The sequence below is a fragment of the Globicephala melas genome, chromosome 12 (assembly GCF_963455315.2).
Source record: "Globicephala melas chromosome 12, mGloMel1.2, whole genome shotgun sequence".
In the NCBI taxonomy this organism is placed as follows: Eukaryota; Metazoa; Chordata; class Mammalia; order Artiodactyla; family Delphinidae; genus Globicephala; species Globicephala melas.
In genome coordinates this window covers 84,090,808-84,104,890 of record NC_083325.1, presented here as the reverse complement: position 1 = coordinate 84,104,890, position 14,083 = coordinate 84,090,808, and the positions used below count along the sequence as shown (strand labels likewise).

Here is a 14,083-nt window from a genome sequence, read left to right as displayed (position 1 = left end):
TAAACAAATAGAAAAACAGATCCCTTTGAAGCACAGGATAGTCTCTGCTGACCCCATAGAGTTCACTTTCTTATTAAGATAATAAATAAAAGCAAAAAGCATCTCAAATATTCAGACTCAATTGAGATCTAGAACCATTAAAATTCAAAATTCTTCTGATTTTTAAAAAATCATACTGCATTCAAACTTAACACTTTTTGTCTTTAACCTAAAGTACAGTTTTAAAATAATAACAGACCCCATTAGCAGAAAATTTCTAATGCTTCCCTGGAAGAAATTCTTAAAATTTAAGACTCCTAGCACTTGCTTACCCGGTTGTAGAATGGATGCTGGGGTCCCGTCATACCACTGTAATAGCTGCTATGAGGCTGTGGTGACACAACCCCTCCTCCAAACGGGGCAGTGAAGGAGGCGGAAGAAGAGCAGGCCGACGCAGGCTGACTGTAGCCCGACGGTGGTCTAGGGGGAGCTTCGTGGAGAGGTAGCGGGGGATACGCAAGTCCTCCGATATTAATCTGGTCTCTTGCAGCTCGAACATCTAAAAGATTAAACAACACCCCAGAAGGCAAAAGAAAATAGAACATTAGTATTTAATCCAATTACCATTTCCTCCTTTAGGTACCAGATAGAAACATGACTGTATCGCTCTTGCCAAGGATTTCAACGGGGTTACAGAAGTAGACAGGAAATTTTGAATACTCCATAGACATTTTAGCAAGAGAAACTCAACTACTTTGCATAAAAGCTTTTGTTCACCATTTGAAAAGTCACCAACATCTGGATTCTTCTCCTCAGTTACCAGAACTATAAACTTTTTTCTGACTTTTCAAGGTATTTGTGCTATTCTAACAGTTCTTGTGACTCATAAAGTTTCGTTAATTATTAATAATTCAAACTTGTGTAGTAAATATAACGTTAGCTAAGATTATGGGTTTGCAAACTATATGTCTCATCCACCTCTGAACAACAACAATAACCAATTCCATAGTCACAAAATACATCTCTGACAACAGCCTTATAACAGGTATCTAAAAAAGAATGTAGGAGTATAAGGCTCTCTCTCCATAATTCCTGGAAAATGCCAAGGTGAGTCAGGAGCACCTGCATCATACAGAAGATGGTATGTTTCAGCAAAGGTTCTGTGTGTGTCCATGTGCATACAGTGGTGCCTCAAGGACAACTTAAATTCTTCCAAAATCCTCATGTCACTGTCCTCAAGTTCTAGTCCACAGATTTAAGCTAAAATTTTAAAAGTGATATAGATTTTCTTACCCCTCTGGATAGAGATCCCTATTAAAGACAGAAGACTGGTGACAGAAAAATTACAATGGACTGACATCTTAAACTGGTGATTATACCGTTAAGAGGAACCTGATTCCAAAGAAGGTTCAGCTGTGTAGGCTGGGAAACATAAAAAGGTCAATTTAACAAACAGCATTTTCCTAGCATTCCCAAAAGATGTCAGACTGCCGATCTGCAGTTTCATTAATTCTCCTGTGTAGCGCTTGGTTCGATATTTCTTGGTGTTTCATGGAGCGCAGGAGAAACTTACACAGCTACGTCAGAAACAGGAAAAGCCTTCAGTGTTGCAGAGAGGAAAAAGTAAATTTATTACTAATACCCACCTGCAATGATTTCCCGTAGTTTGGGGTCTAGATTTACAGTGCATGGCAAAAAGGTTTTTACATCTCGAGCCACAAGAACTGGCGTCCTTGAAGACAAAAACACTTCAAAATTTCTTATATCTCCATCTATTTCCAGGAGTGGCTCAACATCTTTAGTTGTTGGAATATTCTTTGATATTCTTCAAGTAAGAAACAAACAAAAATGGTCATTAATGTCACTATTAGGCAAATTCTGCATGTAACTTAAAATTTGTTATTTATAAAAATAACACATTATACACCTTGCTCTCATAATTTTTTTAAAGGAAAGAAAAAGGAACAAAACAAGTGGTATAGTTACAAAATTACTAAGGTAACAAGTGTGAGGTCAGAATTACATTGCCCTAATGAAAGGCAGGATTTGGGCTAGGAAAACAGAGAAAGGAAAGTAACATATTCTAGGTATGTCACATGTTAATGATTACCTCTCAGTGAAGACTATAAATGAGTTACCATTTTACACATGTGAACAGTAGCCTCAGACAAATTAAACAGTCTGCCTAAGTCACACAACTAAGAGAATCTGACTGGCTCTAAAATCCATGCTTATTATAAAATACTAGGGTTCTTGCCTTTGCAAAGAAAAGAAGAAATAAAGAATAATTTCTAAATAAATTACATGAACTAGAAAAAAGCACAGATTTTTCCTTTTTTAAAAAAGGTTTTATTTTCTATTATAAAAGTAATCTGTGCTTACTATATAAGCATATATATAAGGCAAAGAAATACAGAAAGGGGAAAAAAACCACATCATTTTACCAACCAGACACGATAACTACCAATTACAGTGTCACTTAGTCTATTTTTCATTATGCATAACTTTTAACCTAGTTGAATTTATATATGTAAATACTTTTGTATCAGGCAGAGGTCTTAAATGTAAAAACAAGTGACATTCATTAAAAAGTACTTAGTAAACACTTCTATGTTGAACTATACGAAACTGCCATTTTTACAGGTCAAAACGGTCAAATATTGACAATTCCATAGGGTTCAACCTACTACATGCCAGGCCATGCGCCAATCTGAGGCAGTGAGTAAAAATACATCACAGAGGGATAAAGGAATAGAAAATATGAAGGAGCTTAAAAGACAAGGAAGTAGATGACAAATCTGGATATAACCCAAACGTCCACTAACAAGGAAAAGATAAATAACTTGTGGTATAGCCATATAATGGAATACTACTTAGCAATAAAAAGGGATGGACTTATTTATAGATGCAACATGGATAAATCTCATAGTAAATTATGTTGAGTGAAAGAATATAGCAAATGAAAAATACATAGTTGTATTTTTTTTCATTTATATAAAACTAGAAAATGTAAACCAACCTATAGTGACAGAAAAAGGATAAAGGTTCCCTGTGAAGTCAGGGATGTGAGGAAGAGAAATGACAGGGAGAGACTTCAAGGGAACGGGAGGGGACTTTAGGAAGTGATATGTCTGCTCTCCTGACGGCAGCGACAATTTGGTGGGGATGCGTGTTGTGTGTCTATATATGTGTATACATATGTAAACTTCAGGAACTGTACAATTTAAATATGGCAGGTTATTGTATGTCAATTATATCTCATAAAGCTGTTTTAGAATCACTGTAAATCTGAAGATGTCTTCAAAACACTCAATTCCCAATTAGTCAAGAATATTAACTGTGAGATTATACTGAGTCTAGTTTCAGAGAAGCAGTAAGATTTTCATGTTCTTCAAAAAAGTGAAATGGAATCTTACTCTAATACTAGTTATAGTTACGTAATTTCTCTGGGACTAGCACTTTACTACTCAGGCCCACTACTTGGCTAGTAGCCATTTATTAAAAGCCATCTAAAAGAAAATCCAGAGAACAAAATTAGCAAACAAGAAAAGAATAGGGTGCTGCTTAGAAAATAAGGATAGCAATTTTGTCTTAATGAATTTCAGGAAGTCCCTTTTATGGACTCATGCACACGTGCACAAAACAAAAAGCCCTCTGAAATGGGGTTACTTCTTAATAAATTAAACTGGCTTTCAAACTGATTATTAAATATATTTAAAATGAAATGGAAAACTTGAAGAATGGTTTCACAGAATCATCTGCAGAAGTGGCCAAAATATTAGAGCTTCAACAGTTAAAAAGGTAGTTCATCTATTTCAGGAGTTTAACATAAAATACTAAGAAGAGAAGCTAGAAAGATTTAGATAAAAACACACAGCTGACAAGTCACATGAAACAAATTAACTGAATTTTAATGCCAGCTCTGCTTAAGCTTGAATGTGAACAGTGTTCTCAATACGATGAACAATACTGCTGTTCACAAGCCAACAGTCTGCTGCTGGTTTCCAGATTGAAGTCTCTATTCTAACCTTTTGAGCTCAATACATTAAACTCTTCTACTGAAAGAGATATTTATGTAAATGATAATCTTTTGGCAGTAGGCCACCAAAATCATATGTGCCTTTATTTTTCAGATATTTTTCCAAAGGTTAGTATTTAAAGAATTTAAGCAACTTCACTTTTCAATTAGGAGTGAATTTAAATTTCCAGTATTATGAATCATGTGAATTAAAGTTGCCAGCAGTTAAATGGCCCACAGAAGGCATTATAAAACCTCAGGCATCAGTGATCTCCCAGTAAGTTTAAATGCAATCTCCTTCTATGCTACCAATCTAGCAGTACTTGTTAATGCCAACATCAATGTAAGTTAAAAGCATTTTGATTATAAATGACAGTGATTTAGAGAAAGTCCGTATTAATTCCTTGGCAGAAATTACATAAGCCATTCATATCACTTCCATTCAAAATAAGGTTTTAAATTACACAGAAAAAATTCCATTTTAAATCAAAATATAAATAGGTTCTAAGAGCATAATTTATGAAGAAGGCATATTTACCTTACTTTGTCTAAAAGGAGCTGCCTAATAATGTCATTATTTAATCGTAAGAGATTAAAAATTAAGATAAATTTTCTTAAAAATTTTAAAAGGGAAAACTTTTAACTGCCTCAGAATTGAATTACTTTGAAACAATTTAACTTCCAGTAGACTCTCAAATACTTTCTATCAGTGAGTGTCCATTTGTTAAATACTCTCTATGCACAGAACACTTGGAGATTCTGGAAGATAGATGGAACACACAGAAAACAGCCACTCAGCATTGTAGCCAAACGGGTCAGAAACAAAAGATAAAATGAAATCCATTGTTAAGTCCATTACTATCTGCAGACAAAAACCCTAGACAACTTTGGAGCTAACCACACTCTCCCCTTCCGTCTTAACCAGGTTAATTCCTGCTCATCCTTTGTCTCTCAGCTCAGCTCCCCCTCTTCAGGGAAGTCTTCCGTGAAACCACATTGCACTCCTCTATTACAAACCCTCATAATAGCACATATGCTTTCTTACATACACATATCACAATTAGAATGTTATTCAGTAGTGGAATTATTTTATTAATGTCTATCTCCCCCCACTAGACGGTAAATTCCATTAAAGCTAAGAACAAGTTTGGTTTTGTTCACCACTGTATCTCCAGTGCTTAGCGCAGAATGCTGTCATATGACTTTTGCGTAATAAATATTTGTAGAGTGAACAAACTACACAAAACAGTATTGTTCCCAAAGAACTCTATTCTTTTAAAATAATTTTCACTTTAATTACCCTTTCTGATATTGAAAAAAAACCCTTGTGCTTGGGAAAGAGTACATTGATCCATTTCAGTTAATTTTTGTACATGGTGTGAAATAAGGGTCCAACTTCATTCTTTTGCATGTGGAAATCTAGTTGTTCCAGCACCATTTCTTGTAGAGACTATTCTTTCCCCCACTGAATGGACTTGGCACCCTTATTAAAGCTTAACTGGCCATAGATGTATGGGTTTATTTCCTGACTTTCAACTCTATTCCACCGGTTTATGTCTGTCCTTGTATCAGTGCCACAGTGTTTTGATTACTATAGCTTTGTAGTTTGTGGGTTTTTTTAACATCTTTATTGGAGTATAATTGCTTTACAATGGTGTGTTAGTTTCTGCTTTATAACAAAGTGAATCAACTATACACATACATATATCCCCATATTTCCTCCCTCTTGCGTCTCCCTCCCACCCTCCCTATCCCACCCCTCTAGGTGGTCACAAAGCACCGAGCTGATCTCCCTGTGCTATGCAGCTGCTTCCCACTAGCTATCTATTTTACATCTGGTAGTGTATATAATTCCATGCCACTCTCTCACTTTGTCCCAGCTTACCCTTCCCCCCTCCCCGTGTCCTCAAGTCCATTCTCTACCTCTGCGCCTTTATTCCTGTCCTGCCCCTAGGTTCTTCAGAACCGTATTTTATTTATTTATTTATTTTTAGGTTCCACATATATGTGTTAGCATATGGTATTTGTTTCTCTCTTTCTGTAATAAGTTTTAAAATCGAGAAAGAGTTCTCCAACTTTATTCTTTTTCAAGATTGTTTTGGCTATTTGGGGTCTCTTGCAATTTCATATGAATTTGAGGATCAGGTTTCTGTTTCTGCAAAAAAGGCTACTGGAATTTAGAACGGGATTGCACTGAATCTGTAGATCACTTTGGGTAATACTGACAATATTCAGTCTTCCTATCCATGAAGATAGGATATCTTTCCATTTATTTAGAACTTCTTTAATTTACCAATGTTTTGTAGTTTTCAGTGTACAATTCTTTACCTCATTGGTTAAATTTATTCCTGGGTATTTTATTCTTTTAGGCACTATAGTAAATAGAAGTGCTTTCTTAATTTCCTTTCAGATTGTTCACTGGAGGTGTATAGAAACTCAACTGATTTTTGTGTTGATCTGTACCCTGAAACATTGAATTTATCAGCTCTAGTAGCTTTCTTGTGAAATTCTTTGGGATTTTCTACATACAGCATCATGTAATTTGTGATTAAAGATAGTTGCACTTCCTCATTTCCAAATGGATCCACTTATTTCTGTTTCTTGTCTAACTGTACTAGCTAGAACTTCCAGTATAATGTTGAAGAGCAGTGGTGAAAGCAGGTGACTTAGTCAACTCAGACTGCTATAACAGAATACCATAGACTGGTGGCTTAAACAACATTTATTTCTCACAGGTCTTAGAGTCTGAAAGTCTGTGATCAGGGTGCCAGCATGATCAGGTTCTGATGAGAACCCTCTCTGATTTGCAGTTAGCTCTCTGATTCTTTTTATAAGGACACCAATCCCATCATAAGGACTCAGCCCTCATGACCTCACCTAAACCTACTTACCTCCCAAAGGTTCCACCTCTGAGTACCATCACATTGGGGGGTAGGTTTTCAACATATGAATTTTGCAGGGGACACATTCAGCCCATAGCAGCAGGCGTCCTTATCTTGTTCCTGTCTTTAGGGGGGAAGCCTGCAATCTTTCACCACCGAGAATGTTAGCAATGCGTTTTTCCATAAATGCCCTTTACCACGTTCAGTAAATTCCCTTCTACTCCTAGTTTTCTAACAGTTTTTTAATCACGAAAGGGTGTTGCATTTTGTCAGATGCCTTTTGTGTATCCACTGAGTAGTCTGCAATCCTTTTTATTTTTGTAAGGTGGGTGGTAACATCCATATTTTCTGATTTTAGTTAATTCTGTCTTTTATTTCTTCTGTCAATCTAGTGAAAGGTTTGTCAATTTTGTTCATCTTTGCAAAGAGCTTTGGTTTCGTCAATTCTCACTACTGTTATTTTATTCTCTATTTATTTCCACTCTAATCATTATTATTTCCTTCCTTTTGCTAGATTTGAAATTTGTAAAATTTGCTTCTCTTTTTCTAGTTTCTCAAGGTTAAAGTTAGGCTATTAATACAAGATTTTTCTCCTTTTTAAATGTAAGTATATATAGTTATAAATTTTCCTGTGTGCTGCATCCCATAAGTTTTAATCACCCCTAAAAAGTACCTTGAAGGAATTCTCTGGTGGTCCAGTGGTTAAGACTCTGTGCTTTCACTGCTGACGGCATGGGTTTAATCACTGGTCAGGGGAACTAAGATCCGCATGGTGCAGCCAAAAAAAGAAAAAAGTACCTTGAAAATGATTCCATGAGTCACCTTTCATATTGTGTTGGAGAGAACGGTTAGCATAGGGGGTCAGAAAAATAGACACTTTCCTTGCTATAGCTAAAGTAACAGAATTACTTTATTGCTTCTGTTACTAAAGTAATTAAAAGCTAAAACTCTCCATATGCAGAAGGTTGTGCTGAGTGCAAAGCAACAGTCAATGGAGCAAAGAACTTGTTGCAGAGAAAACAAAGAGGCATCTCCACGTGGTGGTCAGAGCTGATTTTCAAGACAACAGTGCGCACAGTGTCAGGTTTGCTCACTCTTTAAAGTCACAAAAGTAATGCTGCATTTTATAGGCACCCTATTCAGTAAGCGCACTAGGAAACAGCAAACAAAGCACCTGCACATGTGGCACACTGGGTATGTAATCATGCCAACCTTCAGGCTTGCTCGTTTGTTTCTGATGTCTGATATTTGATATGTGTGACTTGTATGCTCAAGGGTGATCTAATTAGGGTTGGTAACTACTGCAAACCATAAAAATACTTGTCCAGGTTGCCACAGGGATCACTGGCAGAGCTAAACAATGTTACTTTTTTACTTACTAGAAGAGCTTACTCTACATTTTTAAAAAACTGTTTCCCATTGAGGGTGTTCATTTCCAAGGAGATCTATTTGGCAAAAACATGAGGGCCCAAGATTACTTTTTTTACACTAATGAGGAAACATGTAGGCCTGTAATTTAATGGATAAAAGAGTGCTCAATATGCAAACTCAGTAGACTACCATTAGACACACAATTTGCATATCTGCAGCTGGGCTTCAGCTGAGCTTCACCTGGGTAGCACAAGGTGTAACTTTGGTGGTAGAAGTAATAGGAGGAAAATTTTATGACCACAAAAATCTCATTCTTGTTAAAAAAAAAAAAAAAAAGGCGCTGAATCATTTTGACACAAAGGCATTTACACTCAAAGAGAAATGAGGTTGTTCAACTGCCTAGGAAACAAATGTAGTATAATCAAAGTCTGAGGGGGACAAAAATCCCCCTCTGAGGCTGTTATATAAACTTACTGCGTATTTACATGTTAGATGCTTCCCATTAAATTCAGTTTTAATAAAGGCAGTGATTTCTAGGAATACAATGCCTGCATGAAATGCAACTTGGCTGTATTCTGAAACAAAAAGCAGAGTGTTTACTCCAATGACTTTCCTTAGATCCAGCCTTGATGATCTCAGATTCCTTAAAATAAGGCTGTAATGTTTGACAATTAAAATTAAAAGCCTTGAGACTTTTTTAAGGCATAAAAATGTATTTAAAGGGTGGGTCACTTGTTAACTGTGTGTGATCTGGGACAAGTCATTTAACTCTCTAGACTCCAGCTTCCTTATTTCAAAGGGGCTGAGGTAGATTTCTGAGGGCCTATCTGTGGCCCTCCAGATGCTTCCCAAGCCCCTGCCATGTGGGGAAATGCTCTTTCTCTCAAAGTGATGAAGGAAAGCTCTGGCCTACGCACAGATGTCCCTTCCATGTCCGAGCTCCCTTGATTCGCAGTGTAAACACGAGACACGTAAGCATAATTTTACTGGCTGCAAGACTGTACTTTTGGTAACTGCAGGGATGAGAAAGGATCAACAGGGAAGGTAAGACACGAAAGCCCAGAGAAGTAACGAAGAAAGTATCTGCTGAGGCTCAACCGTAATACTGGTAAGGCACTGCCTTCATTTATGTGTATTATGTAAAATGCTCTGTGTGAGGTAGCCCTTTCTTATATAAAATCTAATAGAAAAGATATTTAAATGTTGTACAGAACTGAAAGGAAAAATTTTTTTAAAAACCAGTATTTGCTGAATACCTACTGCTTGCCATTCTTTGAGCCAGATGTTTTATCTAGTTTATCAAATTTCCCAACGCTCCATGAGGTGTTATTTCAGTTTTTAAAATGAGGAACCTGAGGCTCAGAGAGGTTAAGCAACTGGCCTGACATGGCCTGGCTGTAAGGGGCAGAGCTGGAGCCTGCGTCGGCCAGATTCACAACCTTGTACCCTGCTCCCTGCGCTGGTTCAAACCGAGTGCCACAGACATGGCTCACGATTCTTAAATTAATGATTTACCTGTTTTTAACTCCTTAAAATATAATAAAATAGAATGCTGTTACACATTAAATTTTAACACACTGAAGAAGACCAACATATAAGCCTGTGTTAGCAAGTTATCCTGGTTTTTTGTTTCAATTTTTTGCAGACTTGGAAATAAAGTTTCTCCTCCATCTTCATGTATATATTCAAATTCCTTCATTGTTTTAAAATCCAGACCAGCACTTTTCCGTTAACAAAATTACTCAAGCCAGTACACTACTCCACCCTACGTGCCTGAGCACAGAGTGCCAAAGCTAGTTAGAAAATCTCAGTAATAATTCGTGACGTGACCCAGGTGACAGGACCCAGTCAGAGAAGCAGCACCCAACACTTTGACTATTAAAAAAAAATGTGAGCAACTGTAAAATTATATTAGTGATTCACCTAAGAAACAAAATCCCCAATTAAACTTTCAAGTTTCTGAATCAGATTAATTGAAAATATCCCACCATTGCAAAGCAAGTTTAAAAGTTGGTTAACGTTTGCATCTACTCATGATTTAGAATTATCTTGATATTACATTACCAAAACTAAGTATAGAAACAAATAGATGCTTGATCCAACACAGGACTGCAACAATCATCCACCGTTTTAATTTTAATATTCTTCAGAACAGCTCATTTTCCTATCTGAATTTATCAGGAAATGTTATAATTTGAATCAATTAATTTATATTCATTCTGCTTTATTTATTGGGTTTATACATAAGATTGAATTTGCAACAAGGTTTCCACCAGGGGGGAAAAAGCCTGAAAAACCATGTACTATAGCATGATGCCTACCCCAGTAGTCCCATGCAGGTGATCAGATGATAGCAATTCAGATGACAAAACAGTAATTTCAAGCTAAGGTAACAGAGAAAACTTCAGTAAAGAGGTTGAGGCAAAACATTTCACAACAGACAATATGAAAATAGTTCTCTCTCATTAAAAAAGCAAAGCCCTAGTTTTATATCAAGAGTTTATATGATGATATGACATTTTAAAATATTCTGACAAAAGTAAATAAGATCCAATTTTCATAGCTGTTTGAGGAACACTAATAACATCGTGAGGTGCTAGCAAGCAATAAGAGATGTTCATGTTATTGCTGCCTTTAAGAAATCGTAAGAAGTGTTATGCTAATCATATACAGGGCACAAATGTTTTGCAGTAAAATTCTGAATAACAATCAGGGAGTGGAGGCTCTGAACTCAGAGTCTGCCTATAAATATGCCCAAGATTAAAGCAAAACTTTTATTATATGAGTTATCTTAAAGCTTTAACGTTTAATCAGCACGGAACCCAAGATCTACAATGTTTAGGATTTAGTATTTTAATATATAAACATAAATTTGTAAGCAGATCAATTAAAAAAAACTCCTTGTTCTTCATATCCCTTTGCCCAATAGTAACTTTAAAAGAATTTTAGGAGAAAAAAGTACTACACTAAACTTAATAAAAACTATACCATACGATCAGATAACCATTCGTTTATGATCATGATTCTCAGTGCTTACAAAAGTCCTGTGAAGCCATTCTTTAAATAACAGGAGTGAAAGTTGAACCTTAGACAGTTTAAAATGTTCATTAAACTCAGTGTTTTTCTTGTTTTGCTGCCATGGAAAAGGGAAAGCAAAACGCATTCACTCTTATTTCTTGGCCGACCGTGCTAACAATGTTTCTGGTGAAATACTCCCCCCTCGTGGACTTTTTGGACATTGCAAACAGAGGTCATGTGCTTCGTGGTTTTACATAAGCATCTCACCATTACCTTAGCACTTCAATTAGCTGGCATTTTTATTATACATTACCTTTGCTTATTCTCAAATTTTGAAGAGTCTTAAAAGTATTTTCATTTGAAATTCTGAAATCACAAACCTCTGTTGAAAAAAAATAATTTCAGGGAAAATACTGATCTCTACCTGATCTCTAATGGTATATTTAACTTTTTGGACAAATTTGAATCCTTCAATAATCATGTTCGTTTTTTAATGTAAATATGCATAATATTCTTATTGTATTATAAAATAAACTATAAACCTGCATAGGTAATGATATTTTTATTTTACATATTAAAACATATTTAGAAAAACTGATTTTTTAATACTGTTTTCAAATAGTCTTCTTAGTTAATATATTTTAGTTTTTCATGTTAAAGTTAGAAACACACAACTTTGAAACATTTAAAATTCCTTCTTTGGGCTTCCCTAGTGGCTCAGTGGTTAAGAATCTGCCTGACAGTGCAGGGGACACAGGTTCGAGCCCTGGTCTGGGAACATCCCATATGACGTGGAGCAACTAAACCCGTGCACTGCAACTACTGAGCCTGCGCTCTAGAGCCCGCGAGCCACAACTACTGAGCCCGCGTGCCACAACTACTGAAGCCTGTGCTCCTAGAGCCCGTGCTCCGCAACAAGAGAAGCCACCACAATCAGAAGCCCACGCACCGCAACAAGTAGTCCCCACTCACAGCAACTAAAGAAAGCCTGCATGCAAGAATAAAGACCCAACGCAGCCAAAAATAAATAAATTAGTTTTAAAAAATTCCTTTTTTGCTCTATATTAGTATAAAATACTGAAAATGGCATTATGAGTTTAAATGAGAAAGTATTTAAAAAATCAATTTTACCCTATTGAAAACAAAAGAAAAGCTATTGAAAACGCTATCAAGAAAAAAATTACAGACACTTAGCAGACATAAAAATGGTATAAAGGCTTAAACACACAGATGTACCAGCTGTTTAAGTGCTAAATATCACAATTTTTCAGTTTTCCGTACAAAACCTACTGCAGTTGGTAGACACAATCAGAACTGAATGAAGCACTGATTTGGGGTTTTACATAAGTTGCTAAGAAGTTTGCATTTTTTTAATGGAAAAGATAAATTCCATCCTCTAAAAAAATGTGTATTTGCTACAACATTCCCATTGATACACAATAAATGATTCTAAATATTCACTTGAAAATGAATAAATTATATCTGGAAATAATAAAATTAGTTTAGTTCTGCATTTCTAATATCTCAGACCCACTGCCTAGCTCCGTAGTCACAGACAGCCTCCTGGCTTCCAGAAATGGGGCTGGGGAAGCTCCAACAGCTATGGCCGTATGAACTTAGGTAATGCCCGCTCTCTCTGCCTCCCAGAGTTATGAGTATTAAATGAAATAATCTAGGCAAATCCAATGTGTGGCATATATTGAGGGCTCAAGTAATACTAGTTACTGCTTTTATTAGCATGTGCCGGCACGTAATAAACTCTATAAACATTCGGTTAATGAATGAACACAATCAAAATGTTTAGCATAACAAAAACAGAGTCCAGCTAAGTCAAAGGGCCTTTTTAAACAATACTGACAACAGCCTGTAAATAGAAACTAAAGTGGGAGGAACCTGTCTCAAAGTGTGCCCATAGGAAGCAACTCCAAATCGGGCCATTCATAAAACCATTACGAATGTAAGAAACCTTCCAAACGCAGCTGAACTCACCGTTACAGGGAAATGCCTAGGAAAACACTGCTTTGATTTTACTATCACCTGACAAAAGGCAGAACCTACTGGGTATCAGCTGAAATATGTAGTCACCATTCAACCTTTGTGTTCTGAAAACGTTCTATGTGCCTTGCCCAGGGATCTACTGGTATTAATGACAAAGGAAAATGTTTACCCATGTTTAGAACCAAAGAAGGACACGTCTGTATGGACAGTTATTTTTTTCAAGATAAAATGTGGCTTCTCATTTACCACCTTCCCCAAATCCATGCCTTCCTCAATGCAAATGTCATCATCATATTTCTTTATTCTTTCAGAAATACCCACTACTGCCTACTCTATGCCAAGAATGTCTAGAAACAAGGAATTCAGAAAGGTTTAAGGAAGTTACATTTCGTGGAGTTAAGAGTCTAGTTCAGGAAACAAATATTAAAGAAACAGCAATGCAAATATTTATAAAAGGTAACTATGGGAAGTATCATGAAGTAACATACCAGTGTATAATGAACACATCTAATAAAATCTTGGAGACTGGGATATGCCTGGATACAAAAGGCTTCCCGAGGTAGTGACATTTAAGGTGAGACCAGAATAAGGTGGGAGAGGGGAGGATGGGCCAGAGATAAATACAGGTGGAAAGGTAAAAGGCAAGAGGGAGAAGGCATGAGGAGGGGCCGGAAATCCATGCTAAGATCGTTTGGAGTTCCAGATAAACCTGATTCCTGTATTTAGAATTCTGACCAACTATTTCTCATTACCCTTAGAACCCAATGTGATACTGAAATGACCACCACTTCCATCTTACACTACTCATACATCAAAT

At 36.3% G+C, this 14,083-nt stretch overlaps 1 protein-coding gene across 16 annotated transcripts in view; it reads right to left on the bottom strand.

Annotated features, from left to right (window-relative positions):
- Window positions 1-14,083, bottom strand: part of KIDINS220 (kinase D interacting substrate 220) — a 104,043-nt gene that overhangs the window by 31,018 nt on the left and 58,942 nt on the right. For all 16 annotated transcript variants that reach the window (XM_060309785.1, XM_060309793.1, XM_060309794.1 and 13 more), the window contains exons 23-24: window positions 1,626-1,804; window positions 312-538 (exon numbers count right to left, since the gene is read on the bottom strand). In XM_060309785.1, the coding sequence (XP_060165768.1) occupies window positions 312-538; window positions 1,626-1,804 (406 nt within the window). The remainder of the gene's footprint in view (window positions 1-311; window positions 539-1,625; window positions 1,805-14,083) is intronic.